Genomic DNA, 16901 nt, shown 5'->3' on the forward strand with positions numbered 1-16901 from the left:
TGATGTAATGTTTTTCCCTCAGCCCGTCATCTCAGTGCATGCAGGGTAGCTGACCTTCCGGAGGCCATCCCGAGCCGGTTAGGCCGCAAAAAAAAACCCACACACGTACACAAACAAGGGAGAGAGAGAGACAATGATTCGGGATAATGGATCTTTTTTTGATTGTTTTGCAAGAAAAAACACGAGGATGATGGGTCTGTGTTTATTGTCTTGCAAGAAACTTGATATCGGACACTAGTAAAAGTCACAGGTGCTCCTAGCATGTTTCCAGCGGCTTTAAAACAATAACGGCAAATAAACATCGTAACTAAAACCGACCTTGCAATCTGAGGCTGACATTCCTTTACTTTGTCGAAGATTAATTGCGATGTTGGCGGCAGAGAAAACAATCTGTATTTACTGTACTTCTTGTTTTACTTTCTTTTCCTTGATTTGCATGCTGAGTAATACATATATGCGTAAAATCTATTGCATTGCAATGACCAGTCAGTCCATTCGAGTAGTTATTAGTGATGCATTTGCCGTACAGATATGACTGCGTCCGAAGTGCTATAAATAAAATTCGTGCTCTGCTGTAAAACCCAACTCCTGTGTTATGAGAGGATGGTTTTACATAATGCAATATTATATATGATTGTGATATTCTTAATAGACGTGGGACCTTATTTAGATTTTATCTGTACATTATTCAATTTAAAGATGACGCGGACAACACTTTAGGTCAGTGTTATTGGAAGTATGATAGGTGTGCTTGTTATTACATACGTGAACCTATGTTTTATGTTTTATGTGTGTTGTCCTTTTGTCCAATTGTTATAATCATGTACAGGCAGGCAGGGTGTGCCGAAGAAAATTTTCCATTTTTATGTAACATATTTTAATGGACAATAAAGTGTTCTTATTGTTATTGTTACTGATTGTGGGTACTTCCATACTCTGCATTAGTATCCATGGACGTACATGTACAGTGTATGCTCTTGCGTTGCACATTTAGTGGCTTATTGACACAGGGAGAGAAAGACGGAGAGAGAGAGAGAGAGAGAGAGAGAGAGAGAGAGAGAGAGAGAGAGAGAGAGAGGGGGGGAGAGGGGGGGGCTGAGAGAGAAAGTGACTGATCTTTACTATACATAAGAATAGAGAGATATAGAGTAAGAGAGAGAGATTGAGATCACCGGCGACTAATGGGTGTAAACATAATTTTTGTCATACTGTATTTTTCTTCCACGCGGTAAGGAACATTTTGAGTTATGTTTACTCGCGTCAGTGTCTCAAATTCATGGTTATCCCCCGAAGGCGGCCTGAATGGCGGGGTCAAAGAGGTCATAAACGTAAGAACCCAATCGTGTAAACCGCCCCCTCCCCCCCCCCCCACAAACACACACACACACACACACACACACACACACACACACACAAAAACACACACTGCACGTACAAAACCCACCCCAACAACAACAAACTGATATTAACGAACAACAAACAAACGCATCCACTTTCACACAACGGGAGACAGAACGTACGTACCGTGGCGAAATTTACTATATTTAAGCACCTATCAACACTCACAACATAGCTATAGTACCCACCAGTACGTTTTTTTGCGGACAGGGTACCTTGAACATTTACTATTTTTTCCTGGCCTAACTGAAGATTGTAGATGTATGACTGTGATAGAGATACACGGAATATGTTTGTTGTTGTTGTCGCCAGTTCAGTACCGTATATGTTCCATCCAACTTATCACTTCAGTGTTATCACCCGCAAAGAAACATTATTGTTTTGCATTGACGTCGATATCGATCTGTGAATTAAAAAATTAATTAAAAAATCCTGCTCTGCATAGGAAGCAGCCAGATTGTAGTGTGTGTGTGTGTGTGTGTGTGTGTGTGTGTGGCTTGTGTGATCGTCGGTTTGCACGAAAATAAAGGTACATCTATTTTAAACTTGGTATTTTCTTCGTTGTACGGATGGGTACATTCAAGGTTACATAAATCTTACATGCCGAATGGCTTTGCTGGCAAGCCAATACCGGCAGCCGTGACGGGAAGTCAAACTGATGTGCATAAAAAATCAGTAATGGCGGCATGTCACATTGTGCTGCCAGTGCGCATGCGCGTGTTTACAAGCGTACACATTTAACTTGTTGTGGTGAATGTTAGCACTGTTGTAAACAACTTGAACGATTAAAGCCTCAAGGCAATATTACAGAAATCATGACACAAATCGTTTTGCTCGCAAATCAGCTGGTTCCGCCATTTTGAACAGCAATGAGTAAATCTACCTACTTCGGGATGACCTTTCTCAAGTTGAGGGAATTATTTTGCAGAACAGTGTTAGTGTGTATGTGTGTGTAGGGGGTAAGCGGAAGAATGTGACGGTGCTGTTTAATATTGACTGAGAGATGTGAAAACTCAGTCACTAGCACTGTGCATGACTGGGACTTACAGTAGTAACGCCGGTTGATGCTCAGTGCTCATTCAATATGGACAAGGGACACTGAAATTTCTCATATATGAACGGAAAACAGCATAAACAAAGCTCACTCAATGATTCATTAATGCATGCCAGTGGACAGACACTAAAACAAACACGTTGACAGCCCTGAAAACTTAGTGATAAGCAAAATTGTTTCACACGATCAGCAGGCAAACTTTTCAACCACTGCGACTAAAAAGAAACTGAGAAACAAAGATAACCATATTTCAGAAGGTCTACTCCGTTATGATTGAGAAATCACTTCCTAATTTCACAGGCCGCAAGTGCAAGACTGAGACTGTTCTGACTCCCATTTGTTTGGCATGCTGATTTTTAATTTTTTCAGTTTTTAGTCACGTTAGCATTATCATTCCAAGTCAGATGCAGACCAATCAGTTAGCATGATTGTGTTTTGTGAAGAAAATATAGACATTACAATAAAAAAAAAAATTTTTAAAGTGTCAAAACAAACGGCAGGGGAAGCGCCGAGAAAGCCGGAAACAACTTGGAACAGACGCGAGGCATGCACGCACTGAACAAACCGAAAGGCACACAAGTTATTAAACTTGAAACATGTAAATATTAAAACAATTATGCAATCACTGACCACACACACAGTGACACACACACACACACACACACACACACACACACACACACACATGTACACACACAGATAGTGACATACAGAGCTAGCAACAACCACCGTAACGACAACACAACTAGCGGACGCCATGTTCAGTAACTGCGCGTGTCCGCACACTGTCAACTTCTTGCTTATCTTTACAACACACGGAACAAAAGAAATGCGAACGGCACTGATAAACCTCCATATCACTATATTCTTTAAACACCCGGGGCAAGAAACATGCCAGCAAGATTGAAATACCTCTAGATAAAAATAAAAACAGTGACTCTTTAGCGAACGATAGTCCCCCTTGTGCACAACAGCTAGCTACAGCCAAACAAACACTTAGTCGGCGACTGATTTTACGACTCGCTGAGTTGCCTCGTATCATCACATTGTTACTGCTGGTTGAATCAGAAGTCACAACGATAGAACTTTATTCAGCTACAAGCTTAGTCGAAACACTATGCGTCAAGCAAACATCACCAGCAGCGAGTGTAAATGAAAAGCCTGCAGGTGAAAAGATAGCAACTTCGTCTTCGCCGCAGATCAACACAGCAGCAAAAGCCAGCCTCGTTTTCGCAACCGGATGAAAGCGGAGTTGCGTTCCTTAGTTTGCGCATGCGCGTGGGCGTTCCGGAAAAAACGTCATCAATGAGGAAGACATTTTGATTCAAAGAAAAAGTAGTGCGTAGTGGTTGGCAACTTCTCGTTTCTCAATGTGCTATGCTTTTCCGTTGTTTCAGTGAATTATTTGCTCTCTAGTTGGTAAGTGGTTTGAAGAAAGCAAACAACGACGTAGGTTGCAGTACATATTGTTGTCAGTCAGCGACGTAAGCGACCCATCCTCCGCGGCGTATCACTATCAGTATCACTATCACTATCAGTCGACGGACTGACTGAAAGTTATGCGTTTTGAGCTTTTTGTGGTGTAGATCTATCTGTATGCTTTATCGTTTATGATGTAGCTTCCTCAGTCATTCGTATTGCGTTTTAGATAGTTGGATAAGATTTTTTCGTTTTGTTTATTGTTTGAAGCTAGTTTTAGTGAATGTATACAACAAATGTAAATGCTGTCCAGTGTCGTTTTTAATTTGATGTCGTTGATCAGTTTGTATAAATGATGCGTGTGTTGGTGTACATGGCTGGATTCAGATTGAATGTTTCTTAAACCGCAATGTCATAACAAATTCCCAACCTTGGGCAATTAAAGATTCTGTATTCTGTAATATGGACCACTTTTTTGTTTAGAACTTGCTGATGACTAGTTTGTTTTCTTGCGAAGAAGTTTGATTTTGTGTTTGGTGGTCCTTCTCTCTTAGGTTAACTGTTAGGCCTAATTATAATGAATTAGCGTTGATAGCCATTCAGCAAAAAAATAAAGAAAGACTTGAAAAATTCACGTGCTCCCAATATGGACCAGTGAAGAGGCCTTCACGAATCACTGTAAAAAGCCCCCTATACTTCAAAATAACATGATACAACTTAGTGTGCAATTCAGACTAATTCAAATATATGCTTTAGATTGATCTGTTTCGGGTTGATGAGAGCATTATTTGAAGTACAACAGGAAACTAAAGAAGCTTGTCAAAAACAGAGTGAAAATAATGAAATTATCAACTTCCACGAAAAGAAGACTATTTGATTTTCATTTTGTTTTAAATTTCGAGGGCTAGTTATAGGTTATTTTCAGCAAGCTTCTAGTGAATTAATGAAAATAGCCTTTAGCTTTAATGTTCTTCGATTTGTTGAAGGTGATCGATATTAGGCAACACACACGTACTTTGAGATTTTGCTATTATTTTTGTTTGCAGTAGAAACACGGGGTCAACACTGCTAAAATGTAACAAATACAGTCTTAGCTGTCTTTACTTAGCAACTTTTGTGTGATAACAGCTTTGGCTGTGGACAGAAACGAGTCCGTTTTAGGCGGCACATTTAAAGTGAACGCTGCTTAAAGTGGAAAAAAAGAGAAAAAAAACTAACGGTTTTGAGGTTGGTGTTTTTGCAACTGTTTTGACATGTGCAAGTTATCCAGAGAGGGTAAAAACAGCGAATGAAATTGTTTTAATCGCTCAAGAGTTTGTCAGAACAGGAGGTGGTCCATATTAGGAGCCGGTCCATATAAGGCAACCTTCCCCTATTTAAACAAAACAATAATTATTGATTTCCTGAAACCTGCAATTAGGCTTCTTTTGAACGAACACTCAACGGTTTTTTTCTTCAAGTTTGTTCATGAATGAATATATGGGAATAATACCGCTTCAGGTTTTAAAGACCTGTACTTTCTCCTGTTTCAAATTGTTAAAACTTGGTGTCATTTGGTACCCCCCGCGGGTTAGGGGGAAGAATTTACCCGATGCTCCCCAGCATGTCGTAAGAGGCGACTAACGGATTCTGTTTCTCTTTTTACCCTTGTTAAGTGTTTCTTGTATAGAATATATATAGTCAATTTTTGTAAAGATTTTAGTCAAGCAGTATGTAAGAAATGTTAAGTCCTTTGTACTGGAAACTTGCATTCTCCCAGTAAGGTAATACATTGTACTACGTTGCAAGCCCCTGGAGCAAATTTTTGATTAGTGCTTTTGTGAGCAAGAAACAATTGACAAGTGGCTCTATCCCATCTCCCCCCTTTCCCCGTCGCGATTTTACCTTCGTGGTTGAAAACGACATTAAACACCAAATAAAGAAAGAAAAGAAAGAATGTGTCATTTGGTTTTAGGAGCAGGCGTATCAGTACCAAACAGCAAGAAACGCACAATGGGCATGTGCTGATTCTTATTCGTGAAGGGGTACTCGTGGCAAAAAGGTTTTTGTTTTTGATTACGCAAGCTTGATTAAAACGTTTGGTAGTTTATTTTGGATACTCAAAGACAAACGTGATTAAATTCGTGTGTCTTTTTATTCTGGACTGGCCGCGGAGAGGAATCGTGCCATTTAAAATGTCTGTTCAGATTAGTGCTTATTTAAACAAACAACAATGTTAGAGAACAAATACAAAACAGATTCCAAGAATTGCGGTTAGTCTGAAAAAGGGGTAGATTTTTTATTTTGTTATTTTGACACTGACATCATTTTGTTTTTTGGAAGTGTGGTTTTGCGGTTCAGGGAGGCCAGGCTTGATCCATTTTGTTATGTCTTGAGTCTTCAATGATAGCTCTGATGTTGTTCTTGCAGGCGCTGCGATGCAGAGAGCCAGCGATATGGAGATGGTGATAAAACCGGAACCGGATGACGACTGGACGGAAGCTGAAACACAAGGGCTGCACAAACCAGAGACTTTAGCATCGCGTTTTGTCTCAGTCAAGATTGAGGCGCCTGAATATACGTCACAACAGTCACTCACAACTACAACTGCGTCCATTGGCCAGGCAGTGATGTCGCCGCCAAACATGATCCCAGTGATGATGTCAGCAGGCTCCTTGGCCCCAGTGATGTCAGCACCAAAGGTTGTTGCAGCGAGGTCATCACCTGCTTCTCTCACATCAACGTCAATTCCACCGTCAGCAAGGGTCATCGCAGGCGTCACTGCCACTTCTGCTGGTGATGGTGGCATCGCTGACGAGTAAGTACTGAAAATTAATTGTGACATGTATTAACGTTTAGTGCTGACACTGTAGACGTATAGTCATTTATTGACTGCTGAACAAAAAACACGTTTGGCGTCAGCGGTCGGTAAATCACCGACAACCTAGCCGTCATTTCGGCTGATCTGCCAGATGAACATTTGTCACGTTTGGGGAACAATGTCGCCAACTAATGCCTTAAACTTTGGTATCATATCGCTGGAATTTGTATGGCTATTTCGGAAAATGTGCTGAAGAAAATAAATCATAGTAGCATCCCCGCACTGCTACTGATATTTAGACAAAATATGAAGGAAGTTGAAGAAGGAGATCCCCAAAGGGGCCTTGGGACGTAGACCTTCACCACCACTGATACACACTGGATCAAGTATGTAAAACGGCGTTAGGGAAAAAGAACAAAATTTTTATATTTTAAATTTTCAGAGCTTGTTTTTAATCCGAATGATACATATTTACATGGTTTTGGAATTAGACGATGACAAAAAATAGATGAAATTGTTTTTGGATCGTTTTATAAAAAAGATAATTTTCTTACAATTTCCTGATTTTTAATGACCAAACTCATAAATTAATTTTTAAGCCTCCGAGCTAAAATGCAATACCAAAGTCCGGCCTTCGTCGGAGATTGCTTGGCCAAAATTTCAATAAATTTCATTGAAAAATGAGGGTGTGACAGTGCCACCTCAACTTTTACCAAAAGCCGGACATGACGTCATCAAAGACATTTATTAAAAAAAAAAATGGAAATACACGTCTGGGGATATCATACTGAGGAACTCTCATGTAAAGTTTCATGAAGATCGGTCAAGTACTTTACTCTGAATCGCTCTACACACACACACTCACACACATACTTACATACACACATACACCACGACCCTCGTCTCGATTCCCCCTTCTATGTTAAACTTGACTAAATGTAAAAAGACAACAACAAAACACCCTCGCACACACACGCGCACCACAAATACGATCATGGACATGCATACGATTATATAGACACTCCTTTGCCGATCGTAAGTTTCTTAGGGATTTAACTACGTTAAAAATGCCTTCCTTTCCGCCGACTTCATCCTGTAAACTATCACAGATTTGTGTAAGAGTGGCAAATTCCGTCAAAGAAAATTAAAACACAAACAAAGAAACAACAAAAACTCTGATCAGAGAGAAGCCAGGTCAGTAGAAGATTCTGGTCAAATGCAACACTTTTGGTTTTAATATCGAGTTTTCAAGCCATAAACACACTGCAGGTCAACTGTGGTATGTACCGGGCCAATGACATTTCGGCCGGGCTTTCTTGAAGTTACTCGCCCGGCTGGCGAGTAAAACATTGAGATTTGGCCATTCCTGGTGAAATAGGAAAGTTGATCCCACGTATAAACCTGAATAGGCCGTGTGGTGAAGATGATCCCTTGCACCAGACGTAAACTGACATGACTCACTGTAGTCAAGTTATCTGCATCGCGAGTCGCAACTCTTGATGAAATCACAACTTCAGCAATTTTCTGCACGTCCTACAAATTCCTGAATCCAGTACGATCCTAGCGGGGTTTGTCAGCAGCTCGATATGTTATGAAAATACACCATTTAGAATTAAAAGATCGTCAAATGGGTCGCTACTCAGAAAGAAAAATAGATAAACAGGAATTGATACGCACCTTTGCCTTATTAAAAACGTAAAAATCAGGTGGTCGACGTTTACAAATAGTTTTGCTTGATGTACAGTTGTGTCCGAAACTGATAAACCAAAAACAAATCACAGGTGAATGAGAATATAACCCTTACCGTTTAAAGCATCTAACATGAAGAAACAATGAAATTTGAAAAGTAGTTCGGATTAATATCGATGATCTAGGCGGTGCACACAAAATAATAATTTTAAAGAAAAGAATTGAAAACCGTCTTCACTGTGTTCTATTGTTCACAGTGTTCACTGCATTCGCAGAGTTCACCTTTAACAGACACACGAACGAACGCACTCAGCAACACACACAGCAACACACACACACACACACACACACACACACACACACACACACACACACACACACACACACACACACACACACACACACACACTAACACGCACTAACACACGAACACACACACACACACATTCTCACATCGTGCACACACGCACGCGTCCGATCACATACCAAGGAAGAAACGAAATGACACACTAATGCGGTCGAAGCTTGGTTACTTCCCTTTCAAAAGATGTCTTCCCATTGTCACAACTTCCTTTGTTTTAGCCCCCTGTTCGCCGTCTTCCCTAACAGATACCGTCCAGTGTCATAAAGAATTAAAGTTAAATTCCTTCTTGTGTAAACGACTGTGTTCAACACCACAGATCTGTTTCGGCTTTTACACATGTCACTGCACTGTCCAGAACGCTTTCCTTGCACCCGTAAGTTGTCCTCACTGTAAAAGTGCAAAGGTCGAATCAATTTATAGCCACTCGAAAAATACACTGTCATCTATCTCTATATATTTATAGATATAGATAATACATATATATACGGCTTCTCTGTGTGTGTGTGGAGGCAACACCTGTGGATTATAGAGTTCTGTTTGTGATGGGGTCTGGTGGCTTTTGTCTCTCTGTATGTTCTGGCCTTTGAGAAGCCATAACAGTTAATATAGGGCTTAGAAATAAGCTCTAACATTCTCAATCCCGTTTGAGAGGACTTCGCCTTCAAAGGTGATTGTGGTGTTTCAGCACTCGGTTACATTTGACGTCGTCGACAGGGATGGGACTCGACATGATATGTTCAGGAATGGCATTATGGCCACTGAATCATTTTCGTGCTGTTCCCATTCCATCAACCTGGGAGGGACCTAAGCTTGGCGGGTCCATGGTTTGGAACCGTTTGGGGACAAAGTTCATTCAAAGGGGGTCGAGTGTGACAGGGAGACTACCGTCGCCCTTCACAGCAGACTCTGCAGAGTTGTTCGCCTTACAAGTTGTGGGCTTTCCTTGCATGTACCCGTAAGTTGTCCTCACTGTAAAAGTGCAAAGGTCGAATCTATTTATCGAAAAAGCCACTGTCATCTATCTCTATATATTTATATATATAGATAGATATATACGGCTTCTCTGTGTGTGTGTGTGTGTGTGTGTGTGTGTGTGTGTGTGTGTGTGTGTGTGTGTGTGTGTGTGTGTGTGTGGAGGCAACACCTGTGGATTGAAGAGTTCTGTTTGTGATGGGGTCTGGCGGCTTTTCTCTGTCTGTATGTTCTTGCCTTCCTTTGAGTGGGCACAATGAAAATGTTCACACGTGCTCTAAGACGGCGAACCGCCACGCTGTCTGTCTCTGTCTCGCGATTCACCCATTCCTCTAGTATCCTATATGTAAGCATGTCATTTTTTTCCATCCTTGTTGGACTGCACACTCCTTTCACACAGAAATATTTTAACTGTTTCAGACCTCTCAACTTCAAGTTGCAGATCTCGCAAGATGGGAGCCTCCGCCTCGCCCCGGTAAATGAACTACCTAATAGTAGTCAAGGGAAAAAGGTCGCAGGTCCGGGCGACCAGACTTTCTTTGTCCGGCAGATGTCGGACGGCCAGCCCCAGCTGTGCATGAGGTTTGCCTCCCAGCCCGGCAAGCTGTTCATGCTACAGGCCTCGGGCGGTCAGCAGCTCAACCTGAGAGTAAACAACCCGCCGAAGCAGCCAACACAGTCTGCTGCACCACTACAGACCGCCGCCGCTCATCGCTTTGCCAACGTGCGCAGGACACCTTCTCAAGTCATCATTGTCCCGCCGTACCAAGGGGAATCTTTTGCTTCCAATGAACCCTCACTATGGGGGAAAGCTTTTGGAACAGGAACTAAGGTGCTGACGGCTTCCAGTGGAAGTCACACGGGTGCCGAGTCACTTCCCAAACCTGGCTTAATAGATGGACAGGCGAGTCAGGGTCTTGTCAGTCTCGCCAAGAAGGCAGGATTACAGCTTGGTGCGAATCCCCCAGGGACCGACGTGGGTCATATCATGTCATCCGTACTCTCTCCTTTTCAAAAAGGTCCGGTACCCAAAGCAGACGGTTCACTATCCAGGTCAAAACAGACTCATATCCCTCTTCTGGCCAACGAGCCCAGAGAGAAGGTCATGGTGATACGGGGAAAGAAGAGGAAACCCGAGGCTGTTTCTCTTCTCACACAGGCTTTACTGAAATTCGGCTCCCTTCCAGACAGCGAGAGAACTGTGAACACTAGCGGCGCAGAGGATACAGACACAGCAGAGGAGCAAGTGGAGGAAGACCCAGACTCCTTCGCCTTTCCATTCAAGATAGACAGTGTGTTTTCCCTGGCGCCGGACGCGCTGCAGCCTGATGAAGAAGAACCGCCGGTAGGACACATCGAGGCGAAAGCCATCAAGGTGGAGGACTACGATCAGACCAACCATCTCACACAAGAAGAGATGCTCGACATCTGTGGGTCGTCTTTTGTTGTCATCGAGCGTCTTAACAAAAAGGACATTGGCGACAAAGACATTCATCAAGAACGATCGAGATGTTCGGAATATTGCCGAAAGAGAACCCTAAACTACCTGTGTGTACTCGGTCTCATCCGCTGCCACGAAACTAAAAAAAGAAGAATCAAAATGGAAAATGACAAAAGCTGGATGTCTGATAGCAACATTAAGAAGGTTGAGCCAACCTGTGAACATTCGGACATTAAAGCAGAAGATTCGTCGTTCTACGAAAATAACGAGACTGAAGAGGTCAAAACATCGGAGGCTTCCAACGCGAAGTACAAAGCACCAGGAATGTATGATTCCGGGGATGTAAATTCTTCCACTGCACACAGGCGAGCGATGTCCCCTGGAGCCGTAAAGCCTGGCGTCGAAAACTTCAACCCGTCATCATCGTCCAGAACGGCGACTGGACCTGTGCAACTGAAATCTGTGTCCCCGGAACCGTCACCAGGTGGCGTAGCGCCTAGAACAACTAGCTTGAGTCACCAGCGAACTTCAAGCGTATCTTTGTCAGGAGGATCAGAAGAGAAGACAGAGAGCAAAGCCAAGGTACCAGACAAAGCCACAGAGACACGTAAACAAGTGAAGAAAGCCACTGTAGCAGGACAAAAACCAGACAGTGTTAGTAGCACCGTTTTGTCGACCTCCCCTGAACTTTCTGACACATCAGCGGATGCGAACAAGCAAGACACCAATTCGTTGGAGTCAGTACGTAAAGACAAACAGACACGCTCTGGAGAATTGAAAACTGTGCGTCAGCGCAAAGAATGTACCCGCTTACTAACAGGTCCGATGTCAGCAAAACAGACCTCCACAGCAGTTTCAGTTTCATCGGCAAAACAGAACTCGACTGCAGCGTCAGTTTCTTCGTCCGAAAAGTCGGCTACACAGAACTCGACAGCAATGTCAGTTTCTTCTTCTGAAAAGTCGGCTACACAGAACTCGACAGCAGTGTCAGTTTCTTCTTCTGAAAAGTCGGCTGCACAGAACTCGACAGCAGTGTCAGTTGTTTCTTTAGAAAAGACGGCGGAACAGAACTCGACAGCTCTGTCAGTTGCATCTTCTGAAAAGTCGGCTACACAAAACTCGACAGCAGTGTCAGTTTCTTCTTCTGAAAAGTCGGCTAAACAGAACTCGACAGCAGTGTCAGTTTCTTCTTCCGAAAAGTCAAGATTGGTTTTACCAATTTCAACCGTGGGAAAATTGACAAATGACCGGTTATTAGCACAAACGGAAATGAGCACGACAGAGTTGACAAGCAGTTCATTTCATACCGGAGTTTCTTCGCTCACAAAAACTGGTTCGCTTGTGACCTGCTCGAGGGCTGCAACAGACAAAGGAAACTCAGGGGCTTCTCAGCTTGTGCCTGGGGCTCAGACGCCGACCACAACGTCTCCTGGTCAGACGTATGCTTTCCTGGTTCCCAACCCACAGGCACCGACTGGTCAGATGTTGGTGATTGTGGGGAATGGTGCTCTGCCGTTCGCTAACACACTTGCACATCTTGCATCGACAGTGCCTAGTTCTCAGGCAATGGTTTCCAATTCCACTGCCAAGACTCAGCAAGCCGGGTCTTCGTCGTCCACCACAGTTTTGTCAACAAGCACAGCTTCATCACCTAATCTCGTCGCGTCAGACAAACCACCGGACATTCAGACGTTCTTTCCTTCGTCCAACACGGCTCAGACGACAGGCAGCTCCAAAACCCACCAGATCAATGGTGGCCCAGGAAGGGACGCGTCACTGAAAGTATCTTCAACAGCAGCCCCCGTTCCCTCAATCACAGTCTTTCCCAACGTCATCTCCAAAGTAGGAGTATCTTCGAGCAATGTCCAGGCGTCAGTCTCTGTACCTTACATTGCAAGCTCCTCAGCGGTACCCTCGCCTGTGGTAGTGTCACCGAGCGACGTCTCACCAAAGTGTGTCCCAGCCACCACGACGTTCCCAAAGACAGCTATGATGACCGTGAAAGGAGGGAGGATTGTGACTCAGGGTAGAGAAACTGTTGCCAACACTCTTTATCTCCGAAAAATCTTAAACAGACCCCTTCCTGTATTGTCTTCACAGACGAGTACGGATGGAGTCAACCTTCGCTCTGAGCTGACACCAACACAACTTTCAAATGTTACTGAAGCTAAATCGCTGCAGACACTTCCCTGTCTAGGTTCAAAAGGAATGCACACTCCGTCTGCCTCTGTGGCAGAAACTGTTCTCTCCGCACCAAAGACTCTTGAAGCAAAAACTTCAGCGACGGTCTCTATCTTAAATTCTCGCCAACCCTCGAGCAGACCCGGCGTTATTGCCATGCTAAAAACACAAGGCAACAGCACAGGTAAGACATTCACCACCACTTACCGATTCTGTGCACCCCCAAAAGGTGTCAATACCACACAGTCGGCACAGTCCGGGAGCGTTTCGCTGCTGAATACTCGTCCCTCCTGCACACAGTTTGTTTCCAAAGCCAATCCTTCAAAGCCAATAATGGTGCTTCATGTTCCTCCAGAGAAGTCGGATACTGCTACCAGAGGTCAGGCGCACACGGCGAGTCTAGTGGCTTGCCACAACAGTGTAGGGGAACAGACTGAGAAGAATAAGGAACCATCGAAGACGCCCATCATTGTTTGGACTCCTCGGCCAGCAGCGTGTACTGTTCCCATGACCACTGTTACCTCGAGCAAGCCTGTCAATTCATCAACACCCCAGGGTGCAGTTGTTCTTGGGGGCAACTCCGAAAAGCGAGCACTTCCACCCCCTCGCCCAACTTCACCTCTAGCTTCAGCGTCCCCTCTGTCGTCGTCCAGTGCTGTTTTTGCAGCATACCCGCTGATCGATTCTGATACAGAGACGCCAAAACGTACAAACACACCAGGGGAGAGTGCAGACGGTGAAAGTCAGATCAAGCGTGCTCGACTGGAGCGAAGGTATCCCCTTCCTCCTGGTGTGGTCATCAAAACGGAGCCAGTGACCTTCGGTTATCCATCAGAGAATGACGATGCTGCAGACACGAACCTGCCCCTGAATGACGACGACTATGTAGCTGCAGCCAGACACACGCCAGGAAGTTCTACTCGTTTACTGGAACGTTTTTCGCAGTTACAAAGGGCAGTTGCGTCCCATCCCAGCAGTGTAAATACACATGTCAGAAATCCAGTCAATACAATGACATCAGTTCCAGCTGGTACAGCATCATCGGATCCTTCAGTAAATATTGAGAGCGAAGACCAGCCTATGGATCTGGAGAGTGAAGATCCACCCGAGGATCCAGAAATGAGAGGCCCACCAGAAGACCTGGACTGTCCTCGCCTTGACCCGAGTGACACTGACAGAGACAGAACCGTGTACGACGAGCCGCCCGTGCTCACCCGCGTATCTCCTCTGCCCACTCTAGACGAGGAAGACGGCAGAGGACCAGGAGATGTGTGCGGTGCAGTGGATACGACCTTCTCTGCGCGTGCATCTTCTAGTGATGGCAGAGAGTCGGGCTGGTCCAACAAGCCTAGCAGGAAAGGTCGTCCTCGAAAGAGTACTGTGACGTCATCAAAACCTGAGGCATCAGAGTCATCGGGGAATTCTACAGAGAACAAGAAACGGAGATCGAAGAGCAATTCTGTAGCTGAGTACCGAGAGTCTCAGAAACAGTCGTCGACCTTCGGAGCTAGTGCTGGAGCGCAACTTTCTGGTTCTGAAGTAATTGTAACAGCTTCGTCCGGTACCCACTGGAGTACGCAGTCGTCGTATTCATCGTCCTCGTCGCCATCACCTTCGACCTCGACAGGGACTGGTGCAACATTAGGGCAATCATCTGGTAACAACCGAATTCGTCAACTTAAGGAGATGCTGAAGAAGCAAAACGAACAGCTGGAGCAGATTCGGCGCCAGAGAGTGATGCAACCTCCTTCGAGTTTGATTGACGATTGAATCGTGCTGTGTGCATTTTGTGAACTGGGCACATCCTGAGAATTTTTTTTTTAAATTTTTAAATAATAAGGAAGAGTAACGCCCCTTCAACGAAACAGTGAGAAAAAACAGTCATCGCCGATACGTGTCCTCAAGCGGGTGAAATTAAGCTCTGAGGGGCATATTTTCCGAAGAAAAGAACATTATATCGAGTGATCACTGCACTGCCGAGCTCTTTGTTTATGATGTGAATCCACAATTGCTTGACTCGCCCGCATGTGAGCGGTGAATGTTTAGCTAACTGTTGAAGGAGCGTAACTCCCCCACAGCCAATTAAACCCGAAAGAGTTTAAACCCGAAAGAGTTGTTTCCAACTTCTATTGTACGGTGTTATGATATCAAATAACCAAAGTGAAGTAAACGCTCTTAATGCATACGACATGTGTAATAGAGTAAGCGAGAGTTGTACGGAACCTTTTCTCCTGGCACCTGAGAGAATAACAAGCATTGAAATGAACAAGCGACTTTCATCCTCAATAAAGGATGATCACCGCAAGCTCATATGCTCATCATTCTCTAAGGCACTCCAACTAACACCTACGTACACAGTCATATACAAGAACCAGCTTTTATTCTCGACCGGACTTAGTCCTTAGATCAAGACTGGTTTAAACAGAACAAACACACACATTGTTACAGGGTCGCCTCGAAAGTATCAGTTATCAGTTAGTACGGTGTTATGTCAAACGTCTCTCCCCCACCTCCCCCGGGATCCCCGTACACACGCGGTCTTCACACCGCAGTGAAATTGTTCATACTGATTCATAGTTCCTTGAAACAGTCACAGTCTTGCATTGTCATCTGTTCCATATTTGTTTGAGCTCGTGTCAGTCTTTATTCGAGGCGTGGTTTTAGCCGCCTTTGTTCCCCCGATTCCGCCCTCCCCCCTTTAATTATATTTTTTGTTAGTATTATTATTTTGTTTGTTTGTTGCTGAAATGGACAGTCATAAAGTGACGAAATCAGTCCAGCCAGCGCGCCCTCATTTTGATCATTCCCACTTGTATATTATGCGTGTGTCTGTGCTTGATTCATAGATTGCTGTTTGAAAATGGCGCGACACATGTCGTTCTGTGTCTGTACCATAAGCTTAAAGTTACATGAGTAGCAAAGAGTTCTTGTTCTGTTTGTGTTAAAGATACGTCTGCTCTCAGGTCGTAGTCATCTTAAACCATGATGTTGCCTTTAAATATACAATTTTCGTTTGCACTTTAACGTACCTTGTTTCAACTTTTTTTTCTCAAGCCTGTCACTCCCCTCCCCCCCAAAGTTACATGAGAACAAAGAGTTCTTGTTCTATTCGTGTTAGAGATGTCTGAATACGTCTGCTGTCAGATCGTAGTCATCTGAAGCCATGATGTTGCCTTTTAATATACAATTTTCGTTGGCAGTTTAACGGACCTTGCTTTAACTTTTGTTCTCAAGCCTGTCACTCCCCTCCCTCCGCACCACACACCCCCCCTCCCCCCCTCACCCCCTCCCCCCCTCCCCCCCTCCCCCCTCCCCCCTAGAACAGAATGTTATTAGCCCGTATGCATTTGCTGCATGGATCGTTTGCAGATTTTAAATAGAGGGTGAGGAGGTCCGAGATATACAGCGGTTGTTCAGTACATGCATGGAGAAATGTAATGGAAATAGAACCTAAGGTAGGACATGATCACTTTCTGTTCTGATGTTGTTGTTTTCTTTTAAATGTTGAGACACGAAAGAGTGTAAGAAAAAGGAAAAGAACAACTTTACAAAACGCAAAAATAAAAACAGGAAACAAGGTGTG

General features: G+C 44.0%; 1 protein-coding gene across 1 annotated transcript; it reads left to right on the forward strand.

The window, feature by feature from the left end:
* Window positions 1–3752: 3752 nt before the first annotated feature.
* On the forward strand, window positions 3753–16590 carry LOC138962717 (uncharacterized). The gene is made up of 3 exons (XM_070334645.1): window positions 3753–3871; window positions 6281–6668; window positions 10117–16590. Exons 2-3 carry the CDS (start codon window positions 6289–6291, stop codon window positions 15086–15088), a joined length of 5352 nt encoding a protein of 1783 aa, XP_070190746.1. The 5' UTR covers window positions 3753–3871; window positions 6281–6288; the 3' UTR covers window positions 15089–16590.
* The last annotated feature ends 311 nt before the right edge of the window (window positions 16591–16901 follow it).

Source organism: Littorina saxatilis, linkage group LG3 (genome assembly GCF_037325665.1).
Source record: "Littorina saxatilis isolate snail1 linkage group LG3, US_GU_Lsax_2.0, whole genome shotgun sequence".
NCBI classification, from domain to species: Eukaryota; Metazoa; Mollusca; class Gastropoda; order Littorinimorpha; family Littorinidae; genus Littorina; species Littorina saxatilis.